The following is a 13,453-nucleotide window of genomic DNA, read 5'->3' as shown; positions in this document are numbered from 1 at the left end:
GAAATGTAAAGAGGCTTGAAGGACGGGCTGCATGCAGCCCGTCAGTTTATGAGTACATTCGAGGAACTCGTTTTGGGACAAAAATGGAAGCAGCATGACCAAAGGCATGCTTCCAGAGAAGCGAGGAGGGAAGACAGGAAAGGCTGAAACAAACACACACACACACACACACACACACACACACACACATACACACACACACACACACACACAAAACCCACCCCCACCCCAATCAAATCTTAGCTGGATCCAGTCCACCAGATGAAAGCCGAGTTCCAAGCCCCACCCCCCCTGCCAATCACACTGCCCAGGTCGGACTCAGACTGCTGCCCAGCACCCAGGGGGGTTTCTAGTCTGTCGTATTTATGTAAGCAGGTTGCCAGGCCTTGCTTCCATGCTCCTATTCCTGGGTGGGTTCAAACTGCCAACCTTTAGGTTTGTATTACTCTGAGACCAGGTTCTATGTATCGTGGTGAGGTGCCATCGAGTCCCTTCCGACCCACAGAGACCCTCTGCACGGCAGAACGAAACACTGCCCATTCCTGGGCCATCCTCACCATCATTCCCAGGCCTGAGCCCATTGCTGCAGCCACTGTGCCATCCAGCCTGTAGAGGGTCTTCCTTTTCCACGCTGCCCCCTCCACGTTACCAAGCATGATGCCCTCCCGCCAGCATGTCTGCAGGATGTAAAGAAGTCTTACCATGCTGCCCCTAAGGAGCTTCTTCCCAGACAGACCCGTTTGTCCTTTTAGCAGTCCATGGGACTTCTGATATTCTTCTCCAGCACCACGACTCAGACACATCAATTCTTCTTCGGTCTTCTTTATTCAAGACCCAACTTTCACATGCATAGGAGGCAACGAACAATCCCATGGCTTGGCTCAGGGCACCTTAGTCCTCAGAGGAACACCCCTGCTTCCCAACACTATAAAGAGGTCTTGCACAACCCACGTATCGAATACATGCCACCTTTCAGTCTCTTCTCAATGCCTTCCATGAGCGCTGATTGTGGATCCAAGACAAAAATCCTTGACATCTGCCACCCTTTCTCCATTCATCACGCTGTCCCGATTGGTCCAGCGGTGAGCAGTGGGGTTGTTGTTTTACAAGGAGTCTTAATCCACATATGTCTGTGGCTAGGACTAGCCTAAAAGCAGCCCATGCAGACGAGACAGCTGAGCATTTTAGATTAGCTGGCAGCCGCAGCAGTCACAGTCAGAGAGCAGATGACGGGGAGGAGGAGTCACACAGAGACCGAGCACCGTCGGCAGCCTCTGCCTTTTCGTTCCCATGTGACTGAAGGGCCTGTGCATTTACATGTTACAGATCAATGCCCATCGACGACCCACTCTCAGCCCAGCGACCGCACTCATGGCCTGGATCCCATCTTTCCTGACTGCACTAGAACCACCTGTGAGGAAGACCCTCTCCATCCCTTGCTTTTATTCCTGCCTCACTGTCTCTATGGCAACCCCGAGCTCCTGTCCCTATTACTTCTCAGAGGCTCTATCACCAGAGGCTCTGTGATATAATACAATGCCGGTTTCAAGTACATCACCTAAGGAGCTCTGCCTCAAATTTAGCCCTGACCACACAAATTCCTTTGCTCAAAAAAGATGTCAGTGGCTCTCATGGTTACTCTTCCCACTTCAATGTCAAAGTCATTTGGGCATTTCATCCCAATTTATCATTTGAATGTGTTCTCACTCATTCCCTTTCCTTCTCTGCCTCCCCCACCATATTCTATAATCTAGTCACATGAACTGCGATGGTCTCCCCCCTCCCCAGGTTTGTCCCCTTGCTCACCCTTTTCATTGTCTGGAAAGCTTAAATCCTGCCTCCACCTCCCCCAACTCCAGCTTCACTAACGACCTCGGTGCCTGATTCAGCCTTTTCTTCCCCACCGTACTTGCGCCGACCCAAAGCTGATCCAAGCACCCTGTTGGCTGGAGTAGAACTGGCCCTAGGGTTTCCAAGGCTGTACATCTTTATGGGAGCAGACAGCCTCCGCTTGCTCCCTTGGAATGGCTGGTGTGCTTGAACTTCGGCCCTTAAGGTTAGCACTCCAATGCTTAATCTATGGCACCCCCAGGACTCCTCTGGCCCCTACAGTCTGGCAAAACAAGGAATTTTCATTCTCACGTGTCTCTCTTCCTCTAAATGCTGGGGGTTCCTACGGTGCTGCCTCCATCATGCGGCTCTTCTTCAGGTATGCACTTCGCCCGGAAATCCCACCCGCTCTGAGCTCAGGGACCACTTGCATGCCAGGACACGTCTGGTCCTCTCTCTTGAACACCCAAGATGCACCAGATAGTGCCCATCCATGTCCACGGCACTTTGTGGCACCCAGGGGGGTCACGCAGACACGTCAAGTTTGGGAGTCCCCAAACGGAGGTCATTTATCCTCCACCTGCACCGCACAGTGAATCACTTCCTCTGGTCTTCCCTCTTTTGACTCTTCAAGCCACCCTCAGTGTTGTCCACGACCTTCGGATCGATTCTGGTGCATGGTGACACCATGTCTGCAGAGGAGAATTGCCCCGTCGAGGTTTCAAGCCTGTGACCTTCAGTAGCAAATTGCCCAGCCATTCTTCCAATGCACCTCTGGGTGACTTCAAGCCACCAACCTTTGAACTGCTGTATTTTCCACATATCATGTGCCCAGAGGCATATTATGCACATGCATATAACATGCCTAGCATACACAGGAAGCTAATGTGTGAGGGATGGGAAAAACCAAACCACTGTAATAATGCCTACATAACTTTCATAAAGACAAGTACTAGTCATGTCCTTAGCCACTTAGGGACCTGAGTGCTAAAAGCAGTGTGCATTCTTGACTCCAGCCTCATCAATCACCGGCCAGACCAGGCTTACTTCTCTGGTTTCTCTTGTGTCTTCCCCAGCTCCCCCTAGTGGAAAGAGAAGCCGAGAGGCCACCAGTGAGCGTTCATTGTCTCTCTCCGAAGCTGCCGAGGGAGCTTCCTAGCTGGTCTTCTCCCTGGTTCTCGGCAGACGACAACCTGCCTCATAGGTTCCCAGTGTGTCCAGAGGGCAGAGTCACCAGGACTCCAGCGACTCCTCTGCTCACAGACCTGCCCTGGGGCGTGTGACCATGTGCCCTTTTTCTGAAGAGGGCTACCATTCGGTGTTAGCATCAGGGCAAAGCCAATACCGAAAATAGCAACTATATCATTGTCTGCCAAAACATAATATTATATATATATATACTTCATTAACTGTAATATTTTACATTCATTAAAAATATATAGCTACATTTGGATATGATTTGTAGGCTAGATCTTGTTTTGCAAGATTTCCTGAGTCTGATGACTATTGAGGATTTATAGCTCATCATCAGTTAAAGGTGGCTCATCAACAAATAGTTTCAATGTATCTATTTATGTATATCTAGCTAACTAAAGCTTCCTTTCAAAGTTTTCACGGGAAAGAAGGTTTCCTGTGGAACATCTGCCCTGTCAGCTGGTTGAATGCAGAGAGCTTCGCCAGGGTCCTGTGCAGGTCGCTGTGCTAACGCTGCTCACTTTGGGGACCGACTCCGTCCCAGACTATAGAGACTCTGCCTGAGAACACGCGCCAGACCCCGCGTTCCTACTCCTGGTGCCTAGCAGACAGGGAGTAAGAAGCTACTGTAGGAGACGTAAGTGGAAGAACGTGTCCATGTCCATGGTCTTGGAGCGTTCTTGGAGTTGAGTACTTGGCCCCTGAGCGCCGCACCACTGCTTCCTCTGCCTGGGTCACTTCATGCTCCTCTGGTGAGCTACTGTCGAACCAGCTGCCACCCACAGGGCCTTCCGCCCAACAGAAAGAGCGACTGCTTAGTCTGGTGGCATCTCTGTGCTCTGCGACCTGTGGGAAGCGATTGGGCCCATCCAGCTTCTTCAAGGTTGTCTTTGTTTCTGCTCTGAACTCCACTGAACGGGATGTCTTTTTCTAGCCATGGGCCGTCCTTGATGACACGTCCCAAGGGAGCAAGGTGGAGTCTCCTCGCTCTCACTTCAATGGAGCATTCTGGTTTTATCCCTTCTCCGATGACGGGGCCACAACTCTTCTGACGGCGCGTGGCCCAGTCAATGTCCTTCACCAGCATCACCATTCCAGGTGCCTCGGTTCTCCTCTCTTCTTCCCCTTGTCCAGCTCTTGAAGGCACACTAGACAATTGCATCATAGAGGTGCGTTACGCCAGAGGAATATGAATCCACCTTTGAGGCAAACAGGTAGTCATTCATAGACCTAATGAATAGCTGCTTTTAATTTTATTTCATGTTATTTCTTTTTAAAATGTGGCTTCCCTTTACAAGGTCAGAAAGCCCTGAAGAAGGGACTCTCTATCACCTTTATTTATTTCTAAAACAGATGGAAAGGTTGGATCAGGGAACCTCAGAGACCCTTTCCAGTGGCGAAAATTAGGACTAGAGGCGCAGCCATGGCACTCACCCACCAAGGGATTCACAAGCCATTGAAATAAAACCAGTCAGATGGCATTTTACGTCAGCAGCCCCAGCAAATGGCAGAATGCTGGGACGTGGCAAACACTTAATAAATATTTGCCCAATGATAATTTAATTAAGTCATAGACATGAATGATGAATGGCAAGCCTTTAGACTTGGTCCCAGAGGAAATAGCTACATGGGTCCTTGTCCAGGAGATATGGGCTGGTGGCCTAAGACCCTCATCGGGTGCTTCTCACCGAAGGAGGGTATTTCCACACTTCAAAGAGTTATGCCACTACAGTTTCCTGTAAGCAAACTTTTCATTTATAATTTTATTACAAATTAAATGGAAACACAGTTTTTAAAAGCAAGGTTTCCTTTGAAAGCAAGAGGTGAGGCTAAACAGACAGCCTTACAGTTCCAGGAAAAAATATAAACTTGTTCTGTGTTTGGAAAAAGAGCTAGTATTAATGAATTGCAGGGAGCCCGACTTTGGCTTTATGCAAAAAGGGAACATTTGTGTGATAGGAAATGGCTACTCTGTAAGCGTTTAAGAAGCAAGAAGACCGCGAGTCAGAGAGGGGTCTGAGGTGTCCATGTCTATGTGGACACAACAGGTGATTCCAAAGATGGCGTGGGGGGACTGGGGCAAGAGAGTCGGGCAGATCGTCAGGGTTTCCAGGATCTGCTTGATAATAAAAGTCACTGGCATCACCTGTTACAGGTGACCAAACCTCTCCCTGGAAGAAATTATGATTCCTTAGACCTGGCCTGTTGCCTTTGTTGTTAGGTGTCATTGAGTTGATGACGATGCCTACAACAGAACAAAGTACCGCCTGGTCCTCTGCCTTTGGGTGGAATACATCTTCCACTCTCCCAAACACATACTCATGAGCCCCGGAGGTGCAGTGGGTGCCACGCCAGCCTGTGAACTGCAAGGTCAGCGGTTGGAACCACCAGGTGGCTCTGCAGGAGGAAGACGAGGCTTTCCACTCTTGCGAAGATGGACAGTTTTGGAAACCCAACAGAGGCAGTTCTATAAGGTACTTTAAGGTCACTGTGAGCTGGAATCAACTGGATGGTTATGGTTTTGGTCTACTTTACCCAGCAGGATGCTCTAGTCCTGCCGGAGGGCCAGTCCAAAGCTAGGTTGCTTCTAAGGCGTATTCTGGCTGTACTTCCAACACAGATTTGTTGACTCTCTGACAGTCCATGGCATATTTAATATTCTTCGCCAACACCAGGACTCAAAGGCATCAATTCTTCGCTGCTCTTCCTTGTCCATTGCTCGACTTTCGTGCATACATGAGGCCACTGAAAACACCATGGCTTGGCTCAGGTGTACCTTTTTCCTCAAAGTGACCTGCTTGCTTTTCAACACTTCCTGAGGTCTTTCACTGCATATGTGCCCAGGGTGACGTGTCATTTAATTTTGCGACTGCTGCTTCCACGGGCATTGACAGTGGGTCCAAGAAACAATCAAGTCCTTGGCACCGTCAACTTTTCTGTTTCGGGCGCTGTTGTTTATTGGTCCGATTGTGAGGGCTTGGAATTTCCTTACGCTGACATGTGATTCAGATCGAAGGCTGTCGTCTTTGATTTTCATCAATAAGTACTTCAAGTCTTCTTCCTTTTCAGCAAGCAAGGCTATGATACCCACATGTCACAGGTTGTTAATTTGCCTTCCTCCAATTCTGACGCCACGTAGTCCTTCGTATCGCCTGGTTTCTTGGTTTATTTGTTGAGCATACAAGCTTGAACACATATGTTGAGAGGGCACTCTTCCTGGTTTCCTTCCACGCAGCATCCACCTGTTCTGTTTTAGTGACTGCCTCGCAAGGCTCTGCTCAGGTTCCTCAAGAGCATACTTAAGGCTCTGGAATAGATTTTGGCTCCACCACCCCCTTAAAATCAGGATAGCAGGCAATTCTGTTCCTCAGGAAAGTTTGGAAAGCCCTGGATTCTAGAGGATTTCGGAGGTCCATTCATTACTAATTTCTGGTGAAAGTCAGATTTTTAAAAATCATTTTATTAGGGGCTCATAAAACTCTTATCACAATCCATACATACATCCATTGTGTAAAGCACATCTGTACATTCATTGCCCTCATCATGCTCAAAACATTTGCTCTCCACGTAAGCCCCTGCATCAGCTCCTCCTTTTTATCCCTCTCTCAGATTTTTTTTATCTTATAACACTTTCAGTCACATGGAATGAACCCAGCTCATGTCTTTGTGAGCTGGCAGAAAAATATACAATATTCGCTTCCCGCACACTCAAACCAAACTCCCTGCCATCGAGCCAGTGCTGACCCCCTAGCGATCCCCCCCCCCCACCATGGGGTTCCGAGACTAACTGTTCATGGGAGTACAAAGCCCAGTCTTTCTATCTTGGAGCTGCTGGTGGTTTTGAACTGTCGATCATGAAGATTGCAACTCAATGTGTAACCACTACACCACCAGGGCTCCCCTCCTAGTCCCTGCAGCAAGACTATTTTTTAAAAAACGGTTTTTATCTTCCACAAGTCATCACCTAAGGCTACCATCAATCAGTGCCCGTAGTTAGTGTTTTCCGTTCATTGCGGCTAGACTGTGACTCACAGACGTCATCTATGAGAGAGACCAGGAGGATGTTCTAGGGTTGCCAGGCCTCCTGGAGCATCCTGGGCATCCCAAGGACCATTCTAGACTGATATCAAGGTGTTTGCTCCCAAATGGAAGCAGGGAGAAAGCTAGAGTTGGCTTTTGCTGACCCTACCGCGGAATCTCTCCCTGCTGTCTGGCCCAGGGTTGGACTGTTGGTCAGAGTCCTGGTGTGGCTCTTGCAGGGAAGGTGGGTCACAGTATTTCCAAGTCACTCTCTAAGAACAGGCCACCAGGCGTCAGCTGCCTGGCAGCCTCATCCCTTGAGGATAACGCCTGGCTCTGACTGGAAAGGATGCTGGCCCTGACCCCACAGGGCAGAGGCCGCTATGGACAGCCCAGTGCACAGTAGCCTGGACCAATCGCTGAGGGGCTCAGCATGAGTCTGAGCTTACGCACAACGTAAGTGTCCTTGTCAGGGATGTGCCAGCTGTCCTCACGTTTCCAAAGTCCAGAGATGGTGGTGGTGGGGGGAATGGGGGGGTGGTGCATGGCCTTATAATCCAACTTCTTGTTGTGAGCAGTAGTTGTGCTGATTCTGACTTCTGGAGACCCCTCGAGTTTGTGGGTGCAAAGGGCTCAGTGTTCAACTATTATAATGCCCAAGGTTGGCGATTCAAAGCCACCCCGAGGCTCCACGTCAACTACCCTACTTTGTTGACATGGGGCTGCTATGACTTCTCTTTAAGGTGAGAAATGTGTGTAGTTAGAAACCTGAATCCCTCCTACCTGCCAACAAGCAAACCCCTCTTCCTGTGCGAGGAACCACAGACCCGGAGTCTGCTGATCCCAGAGCCAGCAACCTATCAGCATGTAAGAGAGCCCAGAGAGGGAGCCAAAGTGGGCGTCTGGGCCACAGGGCTCCCCACATGCAACCCTGCCTCTGGTCACCTGGGATCTGGTGACAATCAGATCCTGATTCTGCAGGTCCCGAGTGATGACCTCTCAGATGAGCGGGAGCCTCTTGGAGAATGCTTTAATGCTTTAAGGGTCCTAAGTCTTGGCGCGCTCTGCCTTGGGCTCCCGCGGCTGAGCGCTCTGCTTTTGGGGCTCCCCTGGGTGCGGAGTGCAGGGAGGTGCCTGTGGGCTGGGCAGCTTTACCTCTGCACGCGGGACAGGGCTCCATCCTGAGCCTTTCCTACAAGCACTGCGTTCCGTTCTGCAGGAAGGCTTCAGTGACCCAGTGTGCTCTTGGCAGGGAAACCAAATCCTCAGCAGCCTCTTTCAGCTTGGAAATCAATTCCACGGGATCCCTGGCGATGACCCCGAGAACAGTATTGCCCTCTCCCTGGGGGCCCTGCATTGAGCTGTGTGTTCTTGGGAAAGTCACTCGGCCTGTCTGAGTCTGCATGGAGGCTGCCCCTCGTGGTGTAGGTGTGTGAGGCTGGCGGCAGGCACGCTGCTGTCATAGGTGCTGAATGGCTGGCAGCTTGGTGGGTCATGAGTCTCCGCTTTCGCAGAGGTGGGCTTGTTGGGAGAGTGCTCCTACGGCCACAGCGGTTGAAGCTGTTCTGCTGGTCTGGGAAAGACATGGACACTCCTCAGGGCCAGACAAAGTGATGAAGGAGCAGGAGCCCAGAGGACACTGGTCTGATGGGAAGAGAGGGGTGGAGATGGAAGAAGAGCCGGGAGAGGAGGAGGAGGGGAAGAATAAGGAGGTGGGGTCAGCTCTGTGTGCACCCCCTCCTCATACACCTCCTTGCACTTGAGCAAGGCTGACTCTGTCCTTGCCCCCTGACTAGGACACTTAGTAGTCAGGATGGGCAGTGAACAGTGCATTTTGTAAACCAGATGAAAACATCATCTATTTTAAAATTGTATTTCCTTTTTACTTCCCCTTAACATTTAGTATGGGTCTTTTAAATGCTAGGCTGCCTGTACCTCCTGAGGAAAACCAGGAAGGGGCCCTTCCGGTGGCACAGGGTGGTGGGTGGATCAGTGGCCATTGAGGGCAGCCGCAGGAGGGGAAGCGGGAATTCTGGTTTTGAACCTGTGGCCCTTGGCTGGGTTCTTCCCACACTAAGCCCCACCTTCATGTGCCCATTCTTGATGGGGTGGGGTGGGCTGGGAAGTTTCTCTGTATGGCCTCACTCCCTCACTGGAGCATGAGACTGGAAACTCTATTTCAAAGAGTGGCTGGGTCACCTATGGTGGGCAGCCTTCGGGGGAGCTCCCAGACGGAGACAGACTAGGAAGAGGCACATGACAGATTAGCTCCTGGAAGCACACTCGCCCCCCCACCCCCGCGCCCGCATCAAAACAGAACCTTGTCCAACAGAGGGCTGGAAGCGGAAGCTGCTTAGGTTAGAAGACACTTGAATTCACAGTGCCCACAACACAGCCAAGCAGTACTGTGAAGATGGTGCAGATCAGGACGACAGGGCATTGTCTTACACACCTGGCCCCGACCCTGTCCCCGACCCAGTAAGCACCTGTCCTCTCTGCTTCTCCTTTCCCAGACGCCATCTGCTGCTGCACCTTGGCCCTTTCCTGCCCAGTCCCCACAAATAGCTCATCTCACCTCTGGACACAGAGAGGACTGGTGAGACGCAGCCAGGGAAGGGCTCCGGGCAGCCGGCATCCACAGCAGTTTCTGCGGGACAAGCACGTCTCCCCTCCAACCTCGCGCTTCACGGACGCTGCCCTCGGGGCTGTTTGATTCCCAACAGATGGATGGATGACCTGCGTGTGGGCCTTCGCCTGTCATCAGCTGGATTGGAACCCCGAGGCAGAAGGAAAGTTGGGAGTGGGGGAGAAGGAGGGGGGGCTCACCTAGTCTATTAGCCTTGTGTCCATTTAGGGGGATGCAGAGTCTGCCACTGAGTTAGGGGACACCGAGCCCGGCATCCAGTCCAGCCCCCTTTACACGCGACTGCACTTCTGGGGAGAGGTGAAGTGACCAGCTTAAGGTCACAGGGCAGAGCCAGGGAAGAACTCAGATGTCCTGTGCCCATATCATTGGGCTTTCCATGCTACCCTGTTGTCAGAGGAGGCCACAGGGGAGGGGTTAGCTTGTAGGGACCCCAAATGAAGGGAAACACACACACACACACACACACACACACACACACAGGAGGGATTAGCTTGTAGGGGCCCCAAAAGAAGGAAAATACTTTCTCTCTCTCTCTCTCTCTCTCTCTTCTCCGAAGCACTTCAAATTAGTAAGGACCCTGGCTGGGTTGGCAAAAGAATTCTTAGAAAGTGGACGGAGTACTAGCTCCAAGGTGAAATCTTCCCGCTTCGGGCCTCATACCAGAGAGTGGGTTGCTGTCGCTCTGGGGCGGGGACAGTCTTTACCGAATCGCCTGTCCTTTCCTGGCACATTTGCTCTTGAATCCATGCTCTCATCTGCACACAACACTAGTCTCACGCCATTTCTCTTTTCCGTGACATATTTATCACCGTATTTTCATATTATGCTATCCACTTCGGTGTACACAAGCTTCCAGAATGGCTACTTGTAATACAAGATAGCACGCCCAGCTGGAAGCCCCAAATAAAACTGACCAGAGACGACTGGTCCTCAAGCACCAGGATTTCGTTCCCAGAGAGGCTGCTAGCAGTTTGAGGTCTTTAAAAAAATTAACAGGAGTAAAAATGGCTGACATTTTGAAAACTAGAAAACAATGACATATTTTTTCCTAGTTCAAATCAAAATCCTCAAGGTAGATAATTTGACATTGAGTTAGCATTTTCCGCAATTGGTTATTTTTTATGCATTGACTCTTTGGCGATCTACAGGGTCTGTAAACTAATCTATTAAATTTCCTCACCAGAATAATCTATTAACTTTCTTCACCACAAAATGCTGTGTCCCTGGAATTTAGTTCTAAATGAAAAATATTCTAAGCTCCTAGGGAAACACCCCCTTTTATTTATTTTGATGTTTATTTCTCTTGACAACTCAAATACCCACTGCCATCGAGTTCCAATTCATAGTGACCCTATAGGACAGGGTAGAACTGCCCTCGTGGGTTTCTTTCGTTCTCGCTCTTTCCTTCTCTCTTGTGGGTTTCTAAGGCTGTCTTCCTCCTGCAAAGTGGTGGTTTTGAACTGCTGACCTTGTGGTTATCAGCCCAATGTGTAACCACCACACCAGCAGGGCTTCCTGGATGGTGTGAACGGTTTGCTCTCAACTCCTAACCTAAAACATGGCGGTTCACGCTCAACCGGCAGCCGTGTGGAGAGCAAGTCTGGCCATCTGTTTCCCGTGGACGACAGCGCAGCCAAGCCCACAGGGTCATTCTCGTCTGTTCAGGAACTTGGTTCGCAAGGTGGGAGCATTGACAGGACTGCAGGAGAGACACACATTCCAAACTGCCTTCTTTCTCCTGAGGAGCAGCCGGGGGATTTGAACTTCCACCTTGCGGTGAGCAGTCCCATGCTTACCCAACAGCACCCCAAGGCTTCTTTTCTGGTATTTAAACAACACCATACCCCCGCCCCCCTCACTGTCATCAGGCTGTGTCCAACTCCTAGAGAGCCCTTTAGGCAGAGTAGAACTGTCCCTGTGGGGTTCCAAGATGGTACCTCTCTGCAAGAGTAGAAAGATACCTCTTTCTCCCTCTGAGTGCTGGCAGCCCTGGTGGCGTAGTGGTTATGCATTGAGTTGTGAGCTGCATGTTTGGCAGTTTGAAACCACCAGCAGCTCTGAGGGAGAAAGACTGGACTCTCTGTTCCCGTAAACGGTTACCCCCAGGGGGCCACTAAGGACTCATCATTGACTTGGTGGCAGTGTTATGTTAACCGCTCGTGAGCAGCACATTGCTAACCCAAGGCTACATATGAACAATTCTAAATTGCCTTCAAAGTCTTTTCTCTTTTACTTACAAATTCCTCAAGATACCGGTAGCAAGGGATTTTGTTCATAACCCTGCACCTGCCTGAATTACCTGCCAATATCTGTATAGCCATTTGGGGAAGAAACCTATTAATATCTGTAATAAGATCAATTCAAACTTCCAAGTAGGAGAAAAGAAGGTTAAAACTGGATGTCAACACAAGACCCCAATTTCCAGAAACAAAATAATAAATGAACTGAGACAGTCCGTGGCACAGACAGCTGCTTGTCAAGCCACCCCGTTCCCCATCCAGTCTTGCCCATGGCCTGGCGAACGCCTCCAGTGCCCGCACAGAGGCCTGTGGCTATGTGGCCAACTGAAGCTTCCCGTCTTTTGGCAGAGGGAGTGGATTCCAAAGAAAACGGTCAGAGAGCCCCCTGGGTGTCTGAGGCCTTTCATCTATAAATGGGACAGCCCCTCAAACACTTGTTATCGTTTTTACAGTCAGGGTCAAAAGGGGGTTGAATCTTCTCTGTCTGTAGATGAGAAAGTGTTGATCATAGAGGGCAAGGCCTGGTCCAAGGCCATGGCATGTGTTAGACTCAGGGCTAGGATTTGAACCCAGTTCTCCTGATGCCCACGCAAATAACTACCCTCTCTACCAACCACAGGTGCAAACGCCTACAAGTGTTCAATGGCTTGTCCTTTCCCTGCTCGTGCAGTGGTTAGGCACTTGGCCACTAACCAAAGGCCAGGGCTTCCTTCAAGTTCGCCAGTTGCTTTGAGAGAGAACGATGGGGCCGTTTGGTCCCAGAAAGAGCACAGCCTAGGGAATTCCCTGGGACTGTTCTACTCTGACCTGTATGGTCATATGGGTCAGAACCAATCCAATGAGATTTTTAAAAGTTTTTAAATAAAGGTCTATAAGTGTTAGCATTGACTCTCTCGCTGGCCATGGGTTCTCTCTGGAAGCCTCAAAGGGCATCTAGCTCGCTTCAGTTTCCTCTGCATGAAGGAAGAACACCCACCTGTGTTCTAGAGTGTGTGGTCTGTTGCTTATGGGACGGAACCAAGGGAGCAACGTCTCTCGGGATGAACCACTTACCCGTACTGAACAACACCCATCAGCGGACCGGCAGGGCCCAGGTCCAGAGCCTGGGCCACGGCAGCTAGGAACTGCTTCTGGATCTGGAATCGGCGATTGCCAATGCGCGAACTCCCATCGATAACAAACGACAAGTCAACCTTGCAGCCTGAGGGACGGACAAGGGCGCCGTTAGTCTCACTCACTCCCATTGGATCCCTCGGGGCATTCACGCGCGCTTTTGGGTCTTCACCCACACCCCCGACTGGCATTCCGATGGTCCCAGAGTCTCGGGCTAGCACTGGCTTCCTGGGCTGCGTGTGAATTCTCGGGATCAGCCACAAGGACAGGTTCCGGGCGCAGCATGGCCCAGTCAAGCTTGGGAAGGTCAGAACATGTTCCCAGGCTTAGACTCTGTGTGGACTCAGGGCTGGGTGACACCACCACGATAGAGACACTGGCTCTATGGCCTTTTGCGAGCCACCTTCTT

The 13,453-nt window shown here is 50.6% G+C and overlaps 1 protein-coding gene across 1 annotated transcript in view; it reads right to left on the bottom strand.

The window, feature by feature from the left end:
- The window catches only part of VIT (vitrin), a 78,782-nt gene that overhangs the window by 14,780 nt on the left and 50,549 nt on the right, over positions 1–13,453 (bottom strand). The window contains 1 exon segment of the mRNA XM_075536075.1: positions 12,985–13,132. Coding sequence (XP_075392190.1) covers positions 12,985–13,132 — 148 coding nt within the window.

The sequence above is a fragment of the Tenrec ecaudatus genome, chromosome 17 (genome assembly GCF_050624435.1).
Source record: "Tenrec ecaudatus isolate mTenEca1 chromosome 17, mTenEca1.hap1, whole genome shotgun sequence".
NCBI lineage: Eukaryota > Metazoa > Chordata > Mammalia > Afrosoricida > Tenrecidae > Tenrec > Tenrec ecaudatus.
The sequence above is the reverse complement of the archived record's forward strand: the minus strand, read 5'-3'. Positions and strand labels throughout refer to the sequence as shown.